At 40.3% G+C, this 22,443-nt stretch overlaps 1 protein-coding gene across 5 annotated transcripts in view; it reads right to left on the bottom strand.

The window, feature by feature from the left end:
- GLP1R (glucagon like peptide 1 receptor) overlaps window positions 1–22,443 on the bottom strand; it is an 89,171-nt gene that overhangs the window by 3,607 nt on the left and 63,121 nt on the right. For 2 of the 5 annotated variants that reach the window (XM_065058156.1, XM_013367424.3), the window contains exons 6-12: window positions 21,995–22,148; window positions 20,243–20,402; window positions 12,487–12,547; window positions 8,335–8,404; window positions 7,530–7,618; window positions 3,534–3,672; window positions 2,615–2,656 (exon numbers count right to left, since the gene is read on the bottom strand). In XM_065058156.1, the coding sequence (XP_064914228.1) occupies window positions 2,615–2,656; window positions 3,534–3,672; window positions 7,530–7,618; window positions 8,335–8,404; window positions 12,487–12,547; window positions 20,243–20,402; window positions 21,995–22,148 (715 nt within the window). Of the gene's footprint in view, window positions 1–886; window positions 939–2,614; window positions 2,657–3,533; window positions 3,673–5,554; window positions 5,652–7,529; window positions 7,619–8,334; window positions 8,405–12,486; window positions 12,548–20,242; window positions 20,403–21,994; window positions 22,149–22,443 lie in introns of those variants that run through there. The other 3 variants (XR_010471547.1, XR_010471546.1, XM_065058157.1) reach the window with 3 other exon arrangements.

Below are 22,443 nucleotides of genomic sequence, written 5' to 3'. Positions count from 1 at the left end.
TCCCTTGAATAGGTTCAGAATTATTTTGTGAACAGGCAATTCTTCAGCACAGAAGTAGATCTTTCAGCAAAACAGTTATCCTAGTAACTTCCATGTGTGGCAAAGATTCCCCAGAAATAAGCTATACAGGGAAAAGGGAACCAAGAACAAAACTGCCATGAGAAAAGGGAAGAATTTTATGTAGCGTATTTTGAAAGAGAAAGGAAAGGTACAAAAACCTGTAAAGATGGTCATGGACGTTAAAGGTTGAGAACACTTCTCACAGAGAGGAGCTGATTGAGCTTAATGGAGCTGATGGGCTAGGATGTTGAGAGCATAGCAATTAATCTGGAATCTGATTACAAAAAAAGTTAAACTTCGGCAAAAAAAAAACATCTCCACAAATCATAGTGAAAGGAAAGCAGGTCTGAAATGGGACAGAGCTGGTGGAGTGATTCATTGGATAGTCTGAATAGAGAATGAAAAGAAAGAAGAAAGATTGGGCAGTAATTAAAAAAATATCCTGGAGTCAGGACAGATTCTTTTACGGCAGAAGAGAGTGAAGTGTACTCCCACTGTGATAGGAAGGAGGCAAATAGGAGAAACAAGACTATAGAGAATGAAACCTGAATCAGCTTAAACTAACTCTGATGGAAAGTGGCAGCATCTCTGGTCAGAATATTTTACAGAAAGCAACACTAACTGCAGAAAAACTGATGATATTAAACCCAGCATATTTTTCAGAGAACATCAGTAACAACAGGCAATCTGATGAGACCCTACCATTCACTTCAGAGCAATATCAGACAAAATCCAGAATCTTTCAGGTGAAATAGGATTGAAATATGAACATTTTTAAACGTTCTTTCATGAGTAGACACTACAAAAGAGCATTAATGTAACTTACAGCTTGATTTCTACTTTCAATATGGCAGCAGAACTTGCAACAAAAATTCATGCTGTATGGTTAAGGAAAAAGAAAAGGAGTTGCTGAGTGTCGCAGACAAAAATAAAAATATAGACCATATAGCAAACAAGGACAGGCTTCAGACACATACAGTATATTGGAAGGAAAGCAGTTTGAAACTCAAAAATTTCTCATATCATTTAGGAAAGAAATGGAAAAGACTTGACCTAATAAAATTCTCTACATGTATTTATGGATGCTGATGACTGGGCTTGACAAAATCCTTCTCCCTTCTTTTAAGAAGAAGGGAGAAAAAACTTTATAACAAGCAAAATAATTCAGACTGTCTGTCAGTCTTCTGTGAAGCTAAGCACATTGTGGTTAGATTTTAGGAAATACATTACAAAGGCAAGAGAACTATAGCAACAAGAGATTTGGATGACCACTTAGAAAAATACACAGGCTACTTCACTGTAAGTTACCTCAAATGAAACAAGCCTACCTGTTTCAGGGCTTGTAATTAAGTTTGGGCTATGATGTAACTTTGCCATTTTAACACATGGAAGAAATTATTGGGCATTACTTACAAAAGGCCTGGCTGCAGCTGCATGTATGTATGAGCAAAGGCCAAAGTGAACCAGAAGAAATACATGATGCACCAGCAGACGGTGCTGCATTTCAGACCTGTAAAGCTGTACAAGGGATTTGAAATAAACATTCTCTAACTCATAATTCAGCAAAGCCTGCTGTAACCCACCTGACTTTCATAAGCAGCACAATTAACACATTCACCTAAACAAAATCTTACCCACAAACTACAAAAGGGAACAGCCTCCTGCAGGACTTAATTCAGGATGCCTGGTGCTTTTCTGTTGACCCCAGCCTGGCCATAATGACCCAAGTAGAACATTTTTCCATTGATTCCAATTCCTCAGTGAGGCCTCTCAATAGGTGATCCTGAATTACCATATCATGTTTAACAGTAGAGTAGCATGAGTGTAAAACACATCGATATGCATCAAACTTAATAATGGGCTGCCAAATTTGCTTCCCTTGCAAACTTGGCTGCTGAATGAATGAATAATAATAATAACTTGGAAGGTAGAGAAACAGAACGAAACTATTTACCCCAACAGGGCTGGGATTCAGAAGCCATAGAAGATGGTACTTGTGATCAATTAACTCAAAGCCCTGGCTACATTTTTTCTGGGCCTGTGGGAGAGCTCACCATTCCATGAATTTCAGTTTGAATGAGAGCGTGATGATGTCTTCAAGTAGCTGGGCCTCAGGGAAACCAAACTAAACCAAACTGTACAGGCATTAAGCCAAGAGGACTCTCCAACCTCACCAGCAAGATGAGCTGAGTTCTCAGAATAAGGCAGGCTCTATTCCCACATTCACCAAAACAAGCAAATAAGAAGCAGTATGAGACAGGTCAAGAAGAGCAGCTATAATTCTTAACAAAAGAAAAGCTTCAGTAGTGCAAACTATAAGACTGTGAGCAAGAGAACTTGCAAGATCTCATGTCTATAAACAGTGGCCCTAAATTATACTGCCTGAATTCCTTCCAACAACATTTGTCTGAGGAGTTATTCTGTGTAGCTGTACAGAAGAGAGTCTGTAAAAAAAGTCCTGAACAAGGACAATTTAACAGTTCAAGACCATTTTCAATTTCCTTTTCCTATAGTGGCTGCTGATAAGGCAAATTGGAACAAGTGTCTCTCTTACCTCATTATTGATGAAACAGTAGAGAACTGCAACCATCAGCCCCTGAAATCAACAAAAAACAGAAGAGCAGTGAGCAGCGCAGAGCAGTTCCCCAGATTTGACAAATAAACTTGTAGAGGACTAGAGGTTCCACACTGGCATGATGAGAGTAGAACAAGATGGACAATCTGTGGTCCCCAACAGTTCTGATGGCAGAGGAGAGCTTTGACCAAACTATGTCTCAAAACACATGATCTTAAGACAAAGGAGTTACTGTTTTCTTCAACCTATTATTTTTTTCTAAAGACTCCTTTCCCCTTGTTTTTCTTACATTGTTTCTAGTTATAAACACTTCACAAGTGAACAATTAAGTGATCTTAAATACAGCTCTGTGCTTGATAAATAGGGAATAAGCCTGTGAGCAGCAAAACTAGAAGAATAATGATTCTCTTAGGAGACTCTTAAAATGGCCTTACCTAAGGGAACAGCTAAACAAAATCACAGTACACCTACATCCTCCTCATAAACAGTTACAGCTACAGTCAGCTACCCCTCACAGCACAGATTTTCCAAGGAGTATCAAAAACACTGGAGAAAATACAAAATTTGCTTTCTGCAATGTCAATATACAATTACAAGAAATTATGGCCGATTTCATTATTGCTTTGAGGTGTCCCATAGGAAGTAGGTATTAACATGTGGATACGAATTCCAGTTTATTGTGGTAAATTTAAGACATTGAAAATAAGAGCATGTGACACTAACATCTAAGTTGGCTATTAAAAATTAGTCCTCATACTTTCTCTTCCACTGTCATAATCCTCCAATAACCAGTGTTAAATACAAAGAACAGGTAACATGCAATGAATGAGTGAGAAAGCAGGTCCCCAAACAGCAGTTAAAAAATATCTTATTGACATGGGCATAGTGTGAATGCTACCTGGAAAGAAGCAAAGGAGAGTTCAGTAAAAAGCTTCACAAAGCGCAGCATCCCTCTGGCATGCTCATCAGTAATAAAGGCAAAGATGACCTCATGGGTCCCCAGCAGCGGGATTAGAGTCAATGTAGACTTGGCCAGCCTAAGATCACAAAGAAAGAGAAAAAACAATGCTACTGAGTAGATCTATATTGATCCCAATGGTGACTGGAAGTCACCGTGTCTGCATTCTGCTTCTGACACATTGTCAACTTTGCTAAGACACTGCACCACTTTGTGTCGTGGGGTTCTCCTCCAGAGGCTGCACATAGGAAACAAATAATAATGCTAAAATTAAGCTTAGTAGGTTTTGACATGTTTTAACCGCCCCTGCCAGTCCACTGCAGACCCCTTACTGCTGTGAGCAAAGCTCTGTATTCAGCTGTTGGCTGCATTTCACCTGGAAGATCTTCCAAACTCATGAGTAGGTCATATGCTTTCTTGTACCTGAGATGTCTTCTTGTGTATCCCTTTCCCCATCTGTAGGTGGGAAAGATGACCAAAACCTACCTTGTCGATGCCCTGAAAAAAATAATCTATCAATGGCTGAAATATTTTTAAAATATCTTGGCAAAGGCAGGAGTACTTGCTATTCCTTCCCACCTCTGTGGTGTGTTAAATCTTCAAAACATTGTAACTAACCATAACTGCAAAACACTTTGTAAAAGCAGTTAAACTGTCTTCAAAAGAGTGATGACTCCATGATTTAAACACCACGTTCAAAGACACAGCTAACAAAGGAAAAATGACAAACCAATCATAAATAAAACATTTTTCACCAGTAAGAGAGCAATGTTCAGGGGTACAACCACAGGAAAACATTCACAAGAATGGTCCTTAACTCTCTCTTGATAGACATACATGCTAGCCACCCAATAGGATAATGAAAGATACCTGGGCCTCACTTGAGAGTTTACCAGGCTACCCTGGGTCACAGAACCTGTCAACGTCTCACAATGATTTATCTTGAGTCAATTCAGTAGATACAAAATCACTCAACTAGCAGGGCTGACAGTACGTAGTAGATCTTGTGTGCCCTAGAGCTGTTGGCTGCTATTCTGAATCAGGTAATCACTCGGGCTGGAAGACACCTCTGCAAGTCTCTTGTCCAGCTCTACTTCATAGCTTGTTACTCAGGGCTGTGTCCAGCCAAGTTTTGATTATCTCCAAGGTCCTCCACAGCCCCTTTGGGCCTCTCTTCCAGTGTCAGGTCAGACCACTTTTACTGTGTTGTTTTTTTTTTTTTCATGTTTGACATGGAATTGGAATTTCTCTTGCTATTACTTATAACCTCTACCCCTTGTCCTTTCACTGTGCACCTTTCAAAAGACTCTAGCTCCATCTTCTGTATAACCACCATTGGGTAGCTGAAGACTGCAATTAAAGCCTTGCTTAATCTTCTGTTCTCCAGACTGACTGAACCCAGTTTTTTTGGGTTTTCTCCTTACATGTCTGGTCCAGCCCCAGAACTAGCTTGATGCAAAACTGATCCAAGTCCCAGGGGGTTAGAGGGACAGGACGCAAGGTCTTTCTTGTACTGGAGAGCCCCAGCCTGGACACCAAAAGCAGTCTCACAAGCACTGAATGGATGGGATCAGTCACCTCCCTCGACCTTCTGGCTATGCTCTTGCTAGTGCAGCCCAGCATGCAGTCAGCCTATGCTGTCACAAGGGCACACTGCTGAATCATGTTCAAACATTTGTCCTGCAGCATCTCTGGGTCTTCTGTGAAGTTCCTTTCAACCCAGTCAATGCCCATTCTGTACTGCTGCATGGGGTTATTACACACCAAGCACAAGGCTCCTGTCAGTTCAACCAACTAGCCTGTCAACATCCTTGGTATACAAGGACTGAGGGATGGTGAATCAAAGCAACTATTGAAATTATACAGTTTGCACATACAGGTAAGCAGAAATGCAGATCTCTAGTGGATCTAGGCAGACTGTTGCATTGGGGATAGGGGGCTTGTTTAAAAGAGCAGCTTACCAGCAAGTCTTGTGATGGAGGCTCTGCTCCACCACCACCTGTCTGAGATAGAGGTAGAAGCAGGAGGCTGATGTTGCATTGGCTCTGGAGACACTGCCTGGGTAAAAAAAGTGAGTTGTGTAGGTGTACAGAAAATCTCTATTTCACTTAATGAATGCTAATTCTTCTAGACGGGAATCTTGGAGAGCTTTGCATTAAACAGGAAGCCATTCAAAATCCTATGAAAAGGCTTCCTGGGTAATTAAGACCTTCCTAGAGAAAATCCTTTCCTTGAGCAAGTGGAGAAATTTCTGCACAACTCCAGCCCTCCCACAGAGAAAAGGGATTCACTGTCATGCTCATCAGTGAGCTCTCTCTTCGTCAACTGGACTGGCAACAGGAGAGAGGCGGAGGAAAGACTGGCTCCAGAGCAAAACTCTTTTCTCCCTTCCATACAGAAACTTATCTAAACTCGTGACTTTCTAGGGCACCTAGACCGGTCCTTGTTTAAAAGAACACATTCCAACATGGCAGTTCTGTCTTCCCTCAAAATCTTTTCCAGTGTTTTTAGGCAGAAAAAAAAAAAAAGGAAAAATTTTCTCATTCAGGAATCTCTAGCTCCCTGGTCTTATTACCATCAGAGGCACACCAATGAACTGAACCCTTTCGAGTAAAAGACTTCCCCAAAGATTCTGGCTGTAACGACCAACCTCTGGAAGGATCACCAAGACTACAGTCTTTACCAGTGAAGAAGGTTGTGTTGCTGGGTAAATTGTTTCCTGATAAAGCCTTTCTGTTTATACAGCAGATTTCTGAACATGAAATATGAAGAACTGAATGAAGCTGCACCTCTGAGAAATGGCTCAGCTGTATCAAACCTTCCTCCTGCTTGCAGAAGTCATGAGGGCAAGGGCTTTCTCCCTTGACAGGGCAAATTTACTGTCAGATTTTTAAACAGTTTCAGGCTATCGGAGCTGGAAAATCCCTCCTTTCCACCCCAGTAAATTTTACCCTGGCAAATAAAAGTCACATATATTCAAAACAACAGTAGGGATGCAAGAAAAGCCAACACCTCACTAAAAGAAATCTTTTTCTCTGCTTTGAGCTCTAAACACATATCAGAATTTCCAAAACTTCACATGAGGTAAATAAGGTAGGTAACATATAAGGCAACTCTATACTGAGAATGAGAATACACCAAAATACATGCTAGAAGCTTCTAGCTTAGAAGGCTGCAGCAGTGAAACACCCAACTTCGAACTATCTAAGTCAGCCATCAGTAACAGTGTGACTACCAGAGCATATAAGCTCCACACTGTTTAATTTACCCTATGGCTAACTTATTTTTACATTATTTTTCATACTGCAATATAGAAATATTCTCCAAGATGCAGAAATGAAAGATGTGACTGTGCATCTTAGCAAGGTGATTAAATAATGGGAATAATACACACGCAGACAGGGTGAAGCCTGCAGAATAAAAATTGAACACTTCTGTAACAAATCTGACATCTCTCTGAAACGTCATATGCATTCAAGATTGAAAGACTGTCCCAGTAATGACTGGGAAGAACAACAAGGACCAATACTCAAAATGAGCCCCATTCTTGATCTTCATTGAAGGTAAAGCTTTTATTTCTATTGCTTATCATTATTTATTTCACATTACATGAGGTACTTGCATTTGCTGCAAGTACTTAAAAAATACCTGCTTAATTAATATTCACCCAGTATTATGGAAGACTGTAAGGAAATGAACCAAAAAATCAAGCTTTCTGTTTATCTATAACATAGGTATAACACTTGCCCTGGCTTCACCAAGAGGCTTTTCCAGGGACTGATGGTCCAAGCAGTCACACCAATGTGTGACTCCACACATGTGCATCGCTCAAGGCCTAAGATCGTTAACCTTTGTCAATCCACTGCTTTTCATGTCCCTACTTATCTGCTTCCATTTTGAGAGGCAGAGAAAGTGTCAGACTGCTAAATTACATACCTGCATTTTATGTCAGTTTTGCACATCAAATTAGCCTGTAGTTTGGAGATGATGATGCATATAACTCTGATAAAGATCAGGAAATTTACCTGGAGAAATGAAAGATGGGTTTATATCATCATCAAGAAACACATGTGCAAAAGTGTTCAAAAAAGCTGTTTTGTGTAGTCATGTGTAGGTCCCTGTGCATCCTCCTACTTTGCAGCTGCAGAATTTGCCATGGAATTCAACTCCTTGCTAAGAAATTGTGCTTTAAATACAACCTTTGTGACTGCACAAGTCACCTTTAAAAACACAGGCGGTTCACTAAATAAAGTAGGGGAGTTTACCTACATGCCTGAGGAGGGCGACACACTCAAGGTGTGGGCGCCGCATTTGCCTTGTCTGGAGGTCTGAGACTGCCACAGTATTGTGGATGCAGAACATGGCATTGCTCCACAGTGCCACACAATTTGCTGCTGTTCTGTAGCCTAATACCTAGAATATTATCTTCTGCCTCGCTGTACTACCTGCCACAGCTTTCCCCACACTGCAGAGTTAACAGGATTGCTGCAGCATGCTGTGTTGTTATCATGTTCTGCCACTGCAACATGGCAGCAGGCAAATTAAACAAACAAAATGCTACTCAGGAATTCCAGTGACAGAAACCAATTTGGTTTCACAAAATCACATTTCTGAATTAAAATGTAAATACCCCCAAAGCCTTTGGACATGGACAGCAGTGTATGCACACCTGCTCTTTGTACTATATTATGTCCCGTTCTCATCAAAATCTGCCAGCTCGCTGCACCTGCCACATACTCACCCCAATGGCGATGAGAATGGGCAGTCTGATGATCAGCCAGTAATTCATGTTGTAGTTTCTGCTCCAGCAACTAGACAGATGGCAAAAAGGAGGAGACGAGAAGAAAAAAGTTTCAGTATGTTACTAAAATCTCCCGCTTTTTATTCTGTCACAGCAATGCAGATGGAAAACAATATTGAGGACTAGATACCAGGAAAGCACATCATGCTGACATGGAAACAGGTGCAGTTGCTTCTTAGAAACACTGAATGCTTCGTACTATTGCAGCTAGCATAATTGAACCGGATACTACTTGCCTGCCTTTCTTGCCCACTAATGGCTAGCTCTCCTCCACAATTTGCTATGAATTACCATCAGTTAATTGTGAAGATTCAGTCCATTACAACCAAGGTCAAATTTGTCCTGTGGCTGAAAGGAGAAGGCGGGGAATCTGTCTGAGTCAGACCTTTCCTGCGTGGTTTCTATCCTACTCTTTCTGCATTACTTTTCATTACTCTTCAGTCTCAAATGTCAGATCATCTTATTATTTAACTGTTTATTAGTTCTTTATCCCATTACCTATCATCACTTTCCTCATAACAATATTTAGATCTGCTATCTATTTTGTTTGTTCTTCTTTTCAAAAAAGCTCTACTAATTTCAGCCAAGAGAAAGCAAGGCAGCAAACTCCAGTTCCTTCAGTGTATACGTATAGGTTTCAGACCCCAAAGAAGTTTTAAAAGTTATAAGCAAGTAAAATCAAAGACAGGAGCAATAGTTCCACATGTTGTTGGCCAGATGAGCTTTCTGCCAAGCAAGTAACGCTGCAGGCAATATAATACTTCATTCTCTCTGTAAGTCTTCTTTTAGCTTTTTAAATTCCTGTGTCCCTGAATAATATTGGAGAACAACCATAAGAAACATGACACCTGAAAGCCACAGTTTGGGATCACTGGAACTTTACACTTGGGGGTTTGTACATCTAGTACTTTTAGGTGTCACCCCGGCCACAGCCAGCCACCCAAAACTGTATGATGAACTATGTGTATGCACAGCGGCCCAGGTGTTGGGGCAGTGTTCAGATGACACTTCACTTGTTGCTGCAGTGACAGCATTCCTAATATTCCCATAAAATAACTTTGTTAGCCTCCTACCATATTGCTCAGAATTACTCAAAAGCAACAGTCATCAGTAAAGCCAGCAGGTTGTGAAACAAACTATGAAACAGCACTACAGAAAATGTATGTTCCTTCACAAAACAAGTTCCTCCTCATCTCCAAATCTCACCTGACAAAATATATATACGCTCAGTTTTTCTTAGGTTTTCTTAACAGGTCTACGAAGCTCCAGCTTGAGTGATGTTGGCAGAGAGTAAAGTCACCCAGCCTTGTAATGGGACAGTCAGCTTGAGAGAAACCAGCGAGGGTGCAGCATGTAGTAGGGGTCCATGCTACAGCAATGCACCCACACGTGCTCAGGTAACACAGAGGAAAGTGAAACAGCTTGGCTGTGGCAAACCCATATTCCTTTGCTGGTATTGGGTCTAAGGATTAATTTTACCTTTCAGTTTAATGCATAAAACAAGCACATTATCGCAACCAGCAGCTCCACAATGTACAATTCAATTGTATTTCAGATGCTGGAGAAAAAGGGCGTATGTATGGGGTGCAATCAGTGTACCTGAGTTGGAATCTGAGTAACAGAAGGACTTCTTGGTACGTGTGACTGGGAGCTGGCTTCATGCAGCCTTTAAAATTAATTTTACTTGAACCCTTCAAGACCGGAGGGATAATAGGCATGGCTGGAAGTGGAGTTCTAATTTTCTGACTTGTGGCAGTGGAAGCAGGGGCAACTTTAAAATTCCCTGATAATGATAGAGGCTGAGAAATTATTCTTTATATTAACTCTGCTACATTTCTGTGTGTATTAATTTGCTTCCTGTGGCATAAAACAGTTTCAGCTGCTTTTAAATTTATACAAATATGTGCAATAAAAACACCATTATAGCCCAATAAAAGTGTCACAGTTATTAAAGTGTCCAGAAAATAAAACTGATAGATCTGTACATGATTTCTTGCCCATTTGTGCTTTCTGGGATCGCCACACTCATAAATACACCACCATCTATTCTGTTTGGGATCTGTCCCTGCAGTTTGCTCAGTATCACTAAGAAGATACTGGGCAACTAATAGACTCAGAGCTGTGAATGAAGAATAGGTCCAGTGAAACAAATGCTACTGGGAAGTCTCTGCCTTTGCTTACCAATCTGATATTCTTTTTCTAAAAAGGAAAACACTGAATTTTTACCTAGAAGAGGCACAGCTGAGCAGCTCCATTTTTAAAAAATATTGTAGTCTGGCTGTCTTGCTCCCGAAATTAATTGCAGATAGAAAGAACGACGTGTAAGTATCAGCTCTTTAGACATAGTCCAATAACTAAGGAGCACATCCTGCCTTTAATTTTATTTGTAATCTAGAAAAAGGTTTTTTTTGTTCAATAGCTCACTCTGAAAGACAGCAAGTGCTTTCTAAAGGGGCTTACACTTGCATGTGTAAGGAAAGAAGTCAGTCTGCAAGTAAGTATTGCAGGCTTCAGTCCTTCATTCAAATGGCTGTCTTCACAGGACTGCCTCAAATTCCCAGCCCTGATCACATTTACTTCCAGTTATTCCTCATAGCCAGGGAAGTAGTTAAGTCACAAATGAAATTTACAGCTCACTGCACATCCCTGGTGACAGCGCTGTGGCAGTGTGAAAGATATCCCTGGCTGCTCCAGCAAACGCCTGCCCAAGGCACAGAAATCTTGCCTTTCAGAGAAGCTGCTGTACATGGTTATTTATTGCTGTATTTTACAAATATTTATACAAGATCTAGAAAATTCAATAAGGTGCAAAATTGCCCCTTTTAAGGTCTGCTGAAGGCAATGAGTGACAGTTTTCCCGTAATAGAAAATATAAATCAGGTCTGAGCACCACATAATGTAAGAGGCTCAGCATGAGCACTTTGCATACATTTTCTACATCAATGGGAAAATGTGCCCATGGAATGTCGCCTGTTCAGGGGCCGCATGTTCTATATACCTGTTCTAATAATTTCAACAAAACTCGCAATTCATCAGTATGGCCACAATCTTGCTACAAATATTATCGAGTCAACCTTGAAAAGGACAGTCAGAAAATCCTAGCATTACTTAAGCCAGAAGAAGCAGCTGTGACTCAACTGGTTCAGTATTACGAAGGACACTGGATAAAAACCCTGGTTTTTAATACTCACAAACACCAGAAAAAAAGTCTGGGAATGGCTCTGACTACACTGAATTTTGGCCTTGCAGCATCTCTCCAAAAAGGATTGTGTTGTGGGGGGAGGAATTAAAAAAGGACCCTCTACAAAAGTGCTGGCTGGGCTGTCTAGAAACTAAGTAAGAGGAAGACCAAATAAATAGTACATTTAGAATAAAAAAGGAAATAGCATAAAGCTACTTAATTCATCAAGAATACGAAGTCACTTTCCTCTCCCTTTTGTTAAAAAAAACCACAAAACAACAAAATATTATGTGATGCTGTTTAGTACCTAAAGCATATATACAGGCAATTTTCCAGACCAGGAACTATGGTAAAAATGGACAAAAATTATTTTGTGCTTTGCAGCAGTCTTGCATGTGGTATAGTTGACTTCAGCAAGACTAACACAAGCAGGCAGAAAATATGCCTTTATTTTAAGAAGGTCTGAATAACGGAAGCTTAAACAAGAACAGGCAATCACATCTCTGCTTCTAGGCATAAGCTAACCATTACAAATCACAGGCAGAATCATGTGGGAGGCTTTTGCCTTCCTCTGAAGCATAACCGTAACAGCTACTGCCAAAGGCATAGTATCAGGAGTGGTCTTGGTTGGGTATGATGACTTCTACTGTTGATACTGTAACTACAGAAAAACAAAACATACCTTTCCCTGACCTGCAAAATGATAGATTCATTCAGACATGCAGAAAATTCTGACCAGAAAGAAACATATGCTCCTTTTTGAAATGTTATGCAAGACCTTTAGACAAAACAGAAGCAATTATATGAGGTTTCAGCACATTGCCAAAGCAAACCACACCAAACAGAAAGCAAACAATGACCTGCCAGTGCACACATACAGCACAAATGAGAAAAATTAGAACTAAACCAACCCCTCATCTTCATAAAGGTACTTGACAGTTCCCCAGAGGATAACAAACAGCATTGGCACACCTGGGAAGAGAGGAGATAAGATTGACACTGACATTAAGAGACAAGGAAAAGCAGAGAAAAGGACAAACCCCCCACGTAATGATGAGCAACACAACCAACTGGTGGCAGGGTTGCAGCTCGTACCCAGCACAGATGGTTGTCAATGGTGAGAGACGGAACATGACCTTCCAGTAACTAATAGCTGTAACTCATTTTGCCTGGCCCCCACCTTGCTCCTAAGAGGCATGAGAAATGAACCACGGCACACCATCATCCCCATACTCAGCATATACTGCCTTTCCCGTGGGAAGTTTCACAGAGCGGCCAAGGCAATGAAGCTCTGCTGGCCTCTGAATTCAGACTAGAGAGGAAGAGGAGTGCAATGCTCTCTGAACTGAACCTTCACATCCACATTTCTGCCTGTGAGTCGGCTACACTGTATTCAGGTAGCATCAAGCTCAGGCTGTCTATAGGTGTCAGGGCTGGAGCACACTCAGCCCCACATCCCCCTGATGGCAAAGGGGAGCGTGGGCACACAACTCAAAGCAAGTGTGCTCAAGCCTCCCCCGCAGAGAAATCCCAAGTTTGGGCTGTGGTACTTGCAAGGACTTGAAAGGCTGCAGCAAAGACAGCAGATGCATCTGGTCTTGAGAAAAGGTTTAGTCCTGCGCTTACCTGACAGTGCATGTGCTATGGTTGGTCAGTTCATCTGGGGTGTAAAGGGAAAAGAGAAAAGCCAAATAAGCTGGCAGTCGCTACTTGTTTACAATGCCAAAGGCTCTCAAATTAATTTCTTTTATTTATTAAATGCCTAGTTCTTAAGAAAATAATTTTAAAGTGCATCTACCAACCAATGCTCAGTACAGCCAATGCCAAAAATGCCCATGAGAAAGGAGAGCAAGTTGAGACTCAGCAAGCAGAATGAGGAATTTCTGCCTCAGGATGGATCACGATTGTCTGTAATTCCTCTGTGTAAGAACTTGGACAGTGTCCGATGCTGTACGTACATTGAAGGGCAACTTTTAATGTGCTTTGTTATTACATGCTTAAGAACCAATATGGTAAGGGACCATAAGAACATCAGTGTGTAGGATAAGCATTGCATGGGGCAAATACACAGTTCCTGCCAGCAGAAGCCACAGGAAAATCAGTGATCTGTTGTGTCTGAAAATATACAAGCAGTACATCTGTAGTGCATGTTATCAGCAAAATCCTTCTCTCTGTTGCACTGTTTTCTTTCTCTACTATCAGAACAGCTAAATACTACAGATATGGAAAACCAATTATTCTCAATATTTTTTTTTTTTTAAAGAATAAAGAGCAGCAAGAAAAAAATACCAACAATTAAAGTAATAGTAAAGATAATGAATTGCGTAGAGATTACTGGGGCAAGTGGTTGAACACATTTCATAAATGTGTCTGATACTGAGAGCACACAATATTTTGTGAGTAAAGTTATCAGGCCCTCCATGCTGCTTCGATAGTGGCATAAGAGATTAAGAACAGGCTCATTGCAAACCCCTGCCAATCACAAATGAGACTTTGATTCATATAAACTAATTACAGTTTTAATTATTCCTTTATTGACTTTGCTGAGCATCAAGACATCTTAATATGAAATTTACAGGGTAAGATGTGAACACCAAGATTATAAAGGCTGTATGTAAGTGGAGGGAACTGATCTATCGAGTGGTAACATGACATGCTATGCAGATATTATACAAATGATTAGGGAGCACGTACAAGGTGAGTTCAACATCCTCTGCCCACTCCCACTTGTGATGCAGGCCCCTGGTGCCTTGGTTTTGCAACATCTGTATTATAGTCCATGGTAGCAATCCACATTCTAATCCGAGAAACCAAGACTTAACAGTGAAATTTACATCTGACGTTCGCCAAATTCACATACTATCTGACACTTAGCAAATACACAAAGTTTTGATCTAAGAAATGAGTGGCTCTGAAAATTGTTGGGGGCACATTCTGCCATGTTATTTCTTGCAGGTTAATAACTGACTAAAAATCTTTGAACATGACATGGTGATTATAAAATCTGTCAAGTGCACTAGGAAATAAGCATGCCAACAGCTCAGCTAATAAAGTTCAACTTCAAATTACAGAGGACAGGGCACCTGAATTATAGGCTGCAAAAACAGTATATATCATGGATGATAAGAAAGTAATGGAACCGCCAAATCGACATCTTAACACCCCACTGCATAAATAAACAGCCAGACCTACTTATTTTCACTGTAGCTTACATATTCCACACCTGGCCAGGTGTCTGCATAGTAAGAAAAAAAAAAATCCCACACATTGGGAAAACAGGCATTATCCAGAATATAACAGGATGGGGTGGGCTAGAGAAGAAAGCTGTGAGAAATTATGCATCGGAACCACCATTTCATTGGCATTTTCACAATGCCACACTGTCCCTAATGAGCAGAGAGGAGGGCAATTCCTACTGCTGCTAATGGAAGCTAACACGTCCCGGTAACACCATGTAGAAATCGGTCCCTCCATCAAATGGACCTGAGATACTTTGGTAACAGAAAAGCTGAAACTTGTTCTGGAATCCACTAAGTAGCAGTTCCCATGAAAGGTGTCACCAGGTGGTGCTATTCCATACCATCTTCATTCTCTTAACCTCAATATGCATTTTCATTCTTATGGACACATGCTATTTCTAGCTTCACATTGTACATAAAGGCAATTTCAGGGGAGAAAGGTGTATGAGGAGCAAGAGAGGCTCCCCTCAACCTCACATGCTGATTAGAGATTCTTCCTGAAGTAAATTGGTCTCTGTAGGAGAGAGCTCACATTTCAGATGTAACCTGACATCACCGGTTTCCACGTGGTGAGAAGTTCAACCTCCAAAACAATCAGGCACACAAACCAGAAGGACACTACTGCTGTCAGAACTCTGATCCTCACCCTTTATCTAGGGAACCATCCAGGACGGTCTGACTTGATCAGCTGCTTGATGTATGAATGCAAGAAGTGTGTGATGAGGAACTGGAAGAAGTGTTAAACAAACATGACTAGATGTAGAAAGAATAAGACCATTGAAGTTGTGAGAAGACGAATGTTTTTCTTTCAAAGAATAAGACCATTGAAGGTGTGAGAAGAAAAGATGAATGTTTTTCTTTCTAATAAACAGAAAAGCATGAAAGAGATGAATCCAGAAGACAAAGTGTCAAGAGAATTAAGAGAAACTGCTGACAGATGCATTTATTACCAGGATCGGTCTGGACACAAAGCCAATTTTCACACCCTTGTCTGAAATACAGTTTTCATTTCAAAACACACAAGATACAGTGCAAGGAATGTATCCTGCTGCTACACTGAGATCACACTGGGCTTCAGAAGGGAGGTTTCTTACTGGCTCTGTTCCAGGCAGATCCTCCTGCAATCAGGATGGAGATTTTTGACACACTAGCCAGGCTTCCTGCCTTTAATAGCTTCATTCCCTCAAAGTAGTCTTCCTTAGAGAAAATTTGGATTGCCAAGGGCTGGAAGGAGGGGATTTATTTATTTTTATGGCAGTTTCCCTGCTGCAAGTGCAGCTGGGTATAAAATTGCCATAGAAGCTCAGAGAATGTTTAGAGTTTTTTTTAACATTTTCTTCTTAGCCTTTAGTGCTAAGAAGAATTGTCTCCTCCTGTCATTCTTCCCACCTGGATGTCACACACAGTCACTGTGGATGTCGCTGTTGTTTCCCCATTCCTACCTCCCACCCCTTTCTGAATGTGAACAGGTCCTTTTTCCACTAAATGCTGCTGAAAGATGCATACAGCAGCATTACAGCATAAAGTGCTCTTCTCCAGAGACTACTTTGTACAGCACTGACACAGCTGCTTGAAGTGAATGTCAGGCTCAGCGACTCTTCACTTGGACATGAACAGTGAGCTGATGTCCTGGACACCCTGATTAAAGGCAGTCTGCACTTCCCAAGAAACAAACAAATCAAAAGAGTCATCTTCTTGACCTCCGTAGTTACCTTGTTTCCCTTCCCCCCTTCTTCTGGAAATGTTTTGTTCTCTCTAGGTGAAATCCATGGGCAAGGAATTTCCCTTACACCAGAGGAAGGAAGCACTGGGTACCAGCAATGTACATCAACAGCTTTTTTTTCCTACAAGTGGTAATGACTATCTGAATCAACATCCTGTTTAGCTGCTGTTGTGCTGACCTCCAGACTGAAGAGAACAAAAGGAAACAACTCATCTACCTGCTCTGCCGTTCACCTATTAAGAGTTTTGTTTGTCGATGTTGTTAGTGTTTCTGCCTTTTTTTTTCCCCCATCAGCTTTGAAAACGGCGTAAACTACTGTTTTTGCAGGAAGATATGTGGAACTCAGGGTTCACACAAATGTATGGAAGTCTGCTTTTACAAAGAAAAAGATGACATAAGTAAGACATTTTCCACATTGAATGAAACAGTAAAAATTTAACACTGCTATCTCAAGGCCTCATATTGTGTGAAATCTCAGCAACCAAGTGGACATTACAGGAAATTACCTCACGAGTAATCAGGAAAGTTTATAGAATTCTATCAATATACATGATGTCAATATAAATGACTCCCACTCTGTAAAACTACATTAGTTTCATCAAGTCTATCAAGATTTTATAACACTCCTAGTTTTTGCAAAGTACAATTACATGAGATTAAACAGATTCTTCCTTTTATAAAACACTTCAGAAGCAAAGAATAATTACCATCTAATAACATTAAGAACTGACCTGAAATTATCATATAGCAAAAATATATTTTGGAAAGATTTATTAATTTTTCTTTACACTCCCCACTGTCTAGCTGTGCCAAGGAAGACACAGGCTAAGTATGGATCTTTTACATGTTTATATTTGGAAAGTAGGTTTACCCTTTCCGTGTTTTGAATCGCGATGAAATTACCATGTTAGACATAAAATGGGAGAAGTACTTTTTTATTTACACAGTTATGTGGATTTTTTTCCTCAGTTATTAAAAAAATAGCACTATTTAATGTAACAGTTTTAAAGCTTAGGTATTGAGACATGTCTACCTATCTGAAAGCTGGCCCTTCAAGTACAGTTTTGCTTGGTATTACCTTAGGAAAGTATTTGCTCTAGTTTCTTTTTTTTCTGAGACTTATTTTTCCTCGAAATAAGTACAACAGGGCAAACACCATGACCAAGAGCATGTGCAAACACTCAGACGAACAAAAACCTTGAGGAGAATAAACAGTTTTATTCATGTGTACATTTGAGAGAAGTGCAAGTGCAAACATACGTGATCACAGGGGAGACTGCAGAAGCTGTTCAGACAGCAAAAACAATACCATATGGTCTGTGAGTGATGACAAAGTTCAGTTATAACTAGAAGAAATAGCAACATGAAATTACTCACACCCACTAAGTTTGTGAACAATACACACACGAAATTTTAAAACAAATATTCATCAAATGATGAGTAATGAATGGGTTAAAAAAATTATCCTGTAAGAGGGCAATTTATTAACATAACAAAAGATCAGGGTATCAAATGAGCTCTGCAATCAAACAGATCTTTATTTTTTGATCCAGCTTTATTTTTACAGTTGATAACCTATTTCAAAGAGCAAGACTCTCAGTGCAAATAGGAACATACTGTCTCTCTGAAGCCTCGGCATTATGCAGAGGCTATCAGGCTGCTCAAAACCCACTAATCTTCTGAGCATTGTATACAGCAGAAAGGTACCTGGTGAGGAACCTGAGCACCTAAAAAAATTGAATCAACAGCAAGAAAGAGTGGGAAAAAATCTTCATGTCTCTCTGCTTTTTAGAGACAAAACTGTTACTGTTGTAAGTAATCTGGAAGTACTGAAATAGCAGATGCTTCTGCATTTGAAGATGGAGAATCACTGGCAAGGTTTGCACATGCAGCCATGGATGGAACAGCAAGAAAATGTACAGCTGAGAACTGAAGGGCATGGGTAGAGCTTTTCTAGGAAGCTTCAATGAAACACATATAACAAGTGCCAAGTGCTGGCATTACCACTCACATCTACAAACTCATGCAAAAAATTCAATATACAGTGGCAGAACTTTAATTGTAAATGAAGAACAAAAACAAAATAGTGTCTTCTGTTTCTGCCTTCTGCATTTGCAAGAGACAAACTCTAACTAGAAGTGATTCAGATCAAACCATCCTATCCCTTACTTATAAAACAACACAATATCCTCAGGATTCAGTTAGGTATAATTTTGCTTTAATTTCATTTCCATTTCTTCTCATCACCTCAGTCAGTGCTTCAGGATAGCTCCCCCATCCTTTTTTTTTTTTTTTTAATTGAGGGTATGGAAATTCATAAAAAATTATTAAAACACACACAGTTCAAATTTATACAAGATTCTGTTGCTTTTGCTGCATGTCCTATATAAAACGATAATGGAAGATATGGAACTTTGTAACTAAAACTCTCCACCAGGACTGCTATTGCTTGCATTTGTTTATTCCCATCAATGTACTGGACAGCCTTTGTTCCACAGATATCACTGTTCAGTAGAACTGGGTAATTCACAGCAAGCCATGCATATGCATTTTACCAGCAAACTAATTTGTTAGAATATTCACAGTTGGAAAAACCATAGAGAGGGACAGTCAAAGCAATTTAAATGTTCAAACTAGTATCTGTGAAAGCACTTGCAGTATTTACTTGGATTTACTTTCAGCTTTCCAAAAGTCACTCTATTTCTACCAGAAGAGGAGGGGGGAGAACAGTAAGTGAGAGAACGCAATAAAACCACACAGGAGATCATCCCAAAAATAGGATTAATGCTGAACAGTAATATATTTTCAGGCTAATTGGAGAGTGAAGGAATTGAAGCTTTAGCATTTCTGCAGAAGGTAAGTGGCTCAAGGAACTGATTTCAAGGCATCACAGTCCTTAGTCTCAAGCAAACACATGCCCATGGCATGGGCACCCCGACCACTCATTTGCCTGACAATCATTACTTGACCTGCTCTGCCCACATAACCAACCTGACAATTTCCTCCCAGCAGCCTCTTGTTCAGCAACCCCTCTGCATCCCCCAAACTCATGCTGCCACTATTTCTCTACTGTTATCATAAAATCATTTTGGTTGGAAAAGACCTTTAAGATCATTGAGTTCAACCATTAACCTAGCACTGTCAAGTCCACCTCTAAACTGTGTCCCTAAGTACCTCATCTACGCATCTTTTAAACACTTCTGGGCACTGTGATTCAACCACTTTGCTGGGCAGACTGTTCCAATGCCTGACAACCCCTGACCATGCACCAGGTATCATTGCTATTTTGCACCACTAGTAGTTAACACATCTTTGAATGTAATGGGAAACTTTCAGGAGATGAAGCAGAACAGTCCAGGAAAGTCCACGCCCACCTGGAATCACCCACATGTCTTTTATATTGGGAAGCTGTTGTTTTTTTCAGGGAAAGTACCATGTGCCCGCCACTGGTTTATAGGGAGCTCCTGCAGTGCCACATAGAGCTCTGCTATGAAAGAACAGCAGCCTCCATGCTGCAAGCACGCAGGAGCTGTGCTGGCCCAGCACCCTCCAGCTCAAACAAGGTAAGGGGTCAGGAACAAAAAGAGAATGGAAAGTGCAGTACTTGAACTGGGCAGCACTACAACAGGCACACACTATTTTTTCCTATTATTTCATCTGCTAGTGCATGCAGCCATAGGCAGACATATGGAAAGATTAACTTACCCCAGCCAATGCAGAGATAGAGCCGAAAAATTCTCTGCTCAGAAAAGACTGAAAGTACCAGCAGTGTGTACAGGTACATGCCTTCCACCAGCAACCAGTAGTAGTTTGCAGCCACGCAATACTGCATCATCACAAAGACCAAGCGGCAGCTGAGTGATTCCTGCAACGGGAAAAAAAGCACAGCCCAAATTAATGCAACGGAAGCTCAGAAAAAAAGCATACTAACCCAAAAGAGTGGTTCTTGCTCCTACTCGCTCCTCAAAACAACGCTTGCTAAATTAATCACATTTGAGTACTGAAAGGACAGAAGCCAGTAACAGGTGTTGTACACAGCAGATAGATACTTTCAACATTCCTCTTATAAAAAAATATTAATTACGTGTTCTGCATTTTCTCTCAATAAGCAATGGGTTATAATTTTAAAAGCACAACACAAAGATGAAAAGAGCAAGTGAAAGGTACTGCACCAACTGCAGTCAGTGAATCTTTTCGGTTCCCTCAGTATTCTATTCTGCAGCTGAGAATTTCTCTATTAAACAGCCAATAGTGGATGTTGTAATGCTGACTGTCTTCCAAAGCAAAAAAGTTTTGATAGAACAGCAATATTGCCCAGTGCATCACATTTAAGTGCAAAATCTCTCTTGGCTGGTAAATTAGAGATGTGGCCAGCAAGGTTTTAGATAAGTATGAAACGTGATTACCTAATTAATATAGCCAGCAGATCTGATGAAACCACTATTCAATAAACCATGTGTGAAAGCATAAAGCCTAGTGTTTTTTAGAAGGAGGGAATGAGTGACAATCCAATGCGAACATTTCCAAACCACTTAAGATAAGTATTTCAGTGTTATTTTCTGCCAATTGATACATCGCAAATGAGAAGAAATCAACCATCCTTTGAGACTCACTACGTGGTATTAGTGCTTAAGCCTCCGGCAGTGCCCTTCTTTTTCTGACACTGAGTATGCATCAGAAGACACATCCCTTGCAACCCCAATGCTGCATTGTGGCAGAAAATGCTGTACCTGTGTTCAAGAATCACAAGAGCTATACAAATAATGAAAATCTTTTTTTGAAGATTCAAGTACATTTTGTATTCCAAATCTGAAGGGGGAAAGTCATGCTTTCATCATATTCACAAGAGAGTCGTATATCCTCTCCCTTTGATTAGAAGTATTTAATTAGCCTGTTCCTCCAAAGCTTTTCTAAATGCTTTCAAATTTACATTTTAATCAGACGCTTCCCTTTTTTCTGTCATTAACAGATTATAAAGATCTCCAAGAACAACCAACTAATATGATCATTATACAAGATGCAGTTCTATCACAAAAGGTGCTGGCTTAGGGAAATGAATGCTATCTTGTCATTGCTAGCAGAAATGAACCTGCAGCATGGGAAGAAGATATGGGCATTTTTGTGCATATATATATATATATATATATATATATATATATATATATATAAAATCCACCTCTTTGTGTTTCCTCTGTCTAGTGGGAGCAAACTTCCCACAGGCACAGAAACATGCCACAGCATCAGCTACTTAGCTATATCAATCCCGGAGTGGCACAACTAGAACTGTTGTGCCAAGAACTAGAACCATTGTGCTATAAGTTTCAGAGAAACTCTGTGGCCTGAATAACAGCATTTTGCACAACCCTCATTGTACAACATTAAACTACCTGTTGTCATGTAGACACACCATAGCGATGTCTCCAATATCCTGAGAGCCACCACAGTGTCTGCCCCTACCTGAAAGGAGATAAGTCCTTCCCACTGGTGCTCTTGTGTGGCTGTGCTGTACATCCACTTCACCACTGAGTCTTTAATGAAGACGGATATAGCCCGGAGGATAAAAGAGGTGAAGAGGTTCAGGTGAATATAATTCCTTGTGCAATGCAGATGTCTGAAAAAAGAACCACAGTCATGATCCACTTACCTACATAAAGCTGAAACATCACAGATAGGACTGAGGGAGGGAACAGTGAGCCCTGTTGGAAATCAGGAGGTACCAGAGGAAATGCCATAACTTGAGAACAGCTGTAGGGATTTCAAACCATCTTTAGGAAGAAATCACTATCAAGGAAGAGATATTCAAAACTTCGGCCCTAAGTGTGAATGTTTAGGGGAAGGAAAGAGATCAGTGAGTAAAGAAAAAATATTTTTGAAGTATAAGAAGTGTAAAAATAAAGGCGTTTTCA

The sequence above is a fragment of the Columba livia genome, chromosome 3 (genome assembly GCF_036013475.1).
Source record: "Columba livia isolate bColLiv1 breed racing homer chromosome 3, bColLiv1.pat.W.v2, whole genome shotgun sequence".
In the NCBI taxonomy this organism is placed as follows: Eukaryota; Metazoa; Chordata; class Aves; order Columbiformes; family Columbidae; genus Columba; species Columba livia.
The sequence above is the reverse complement of the archived record's forward strand: the minus strand, read 5'-3'. Positions and strand labels throughout refer to the sequence as shown.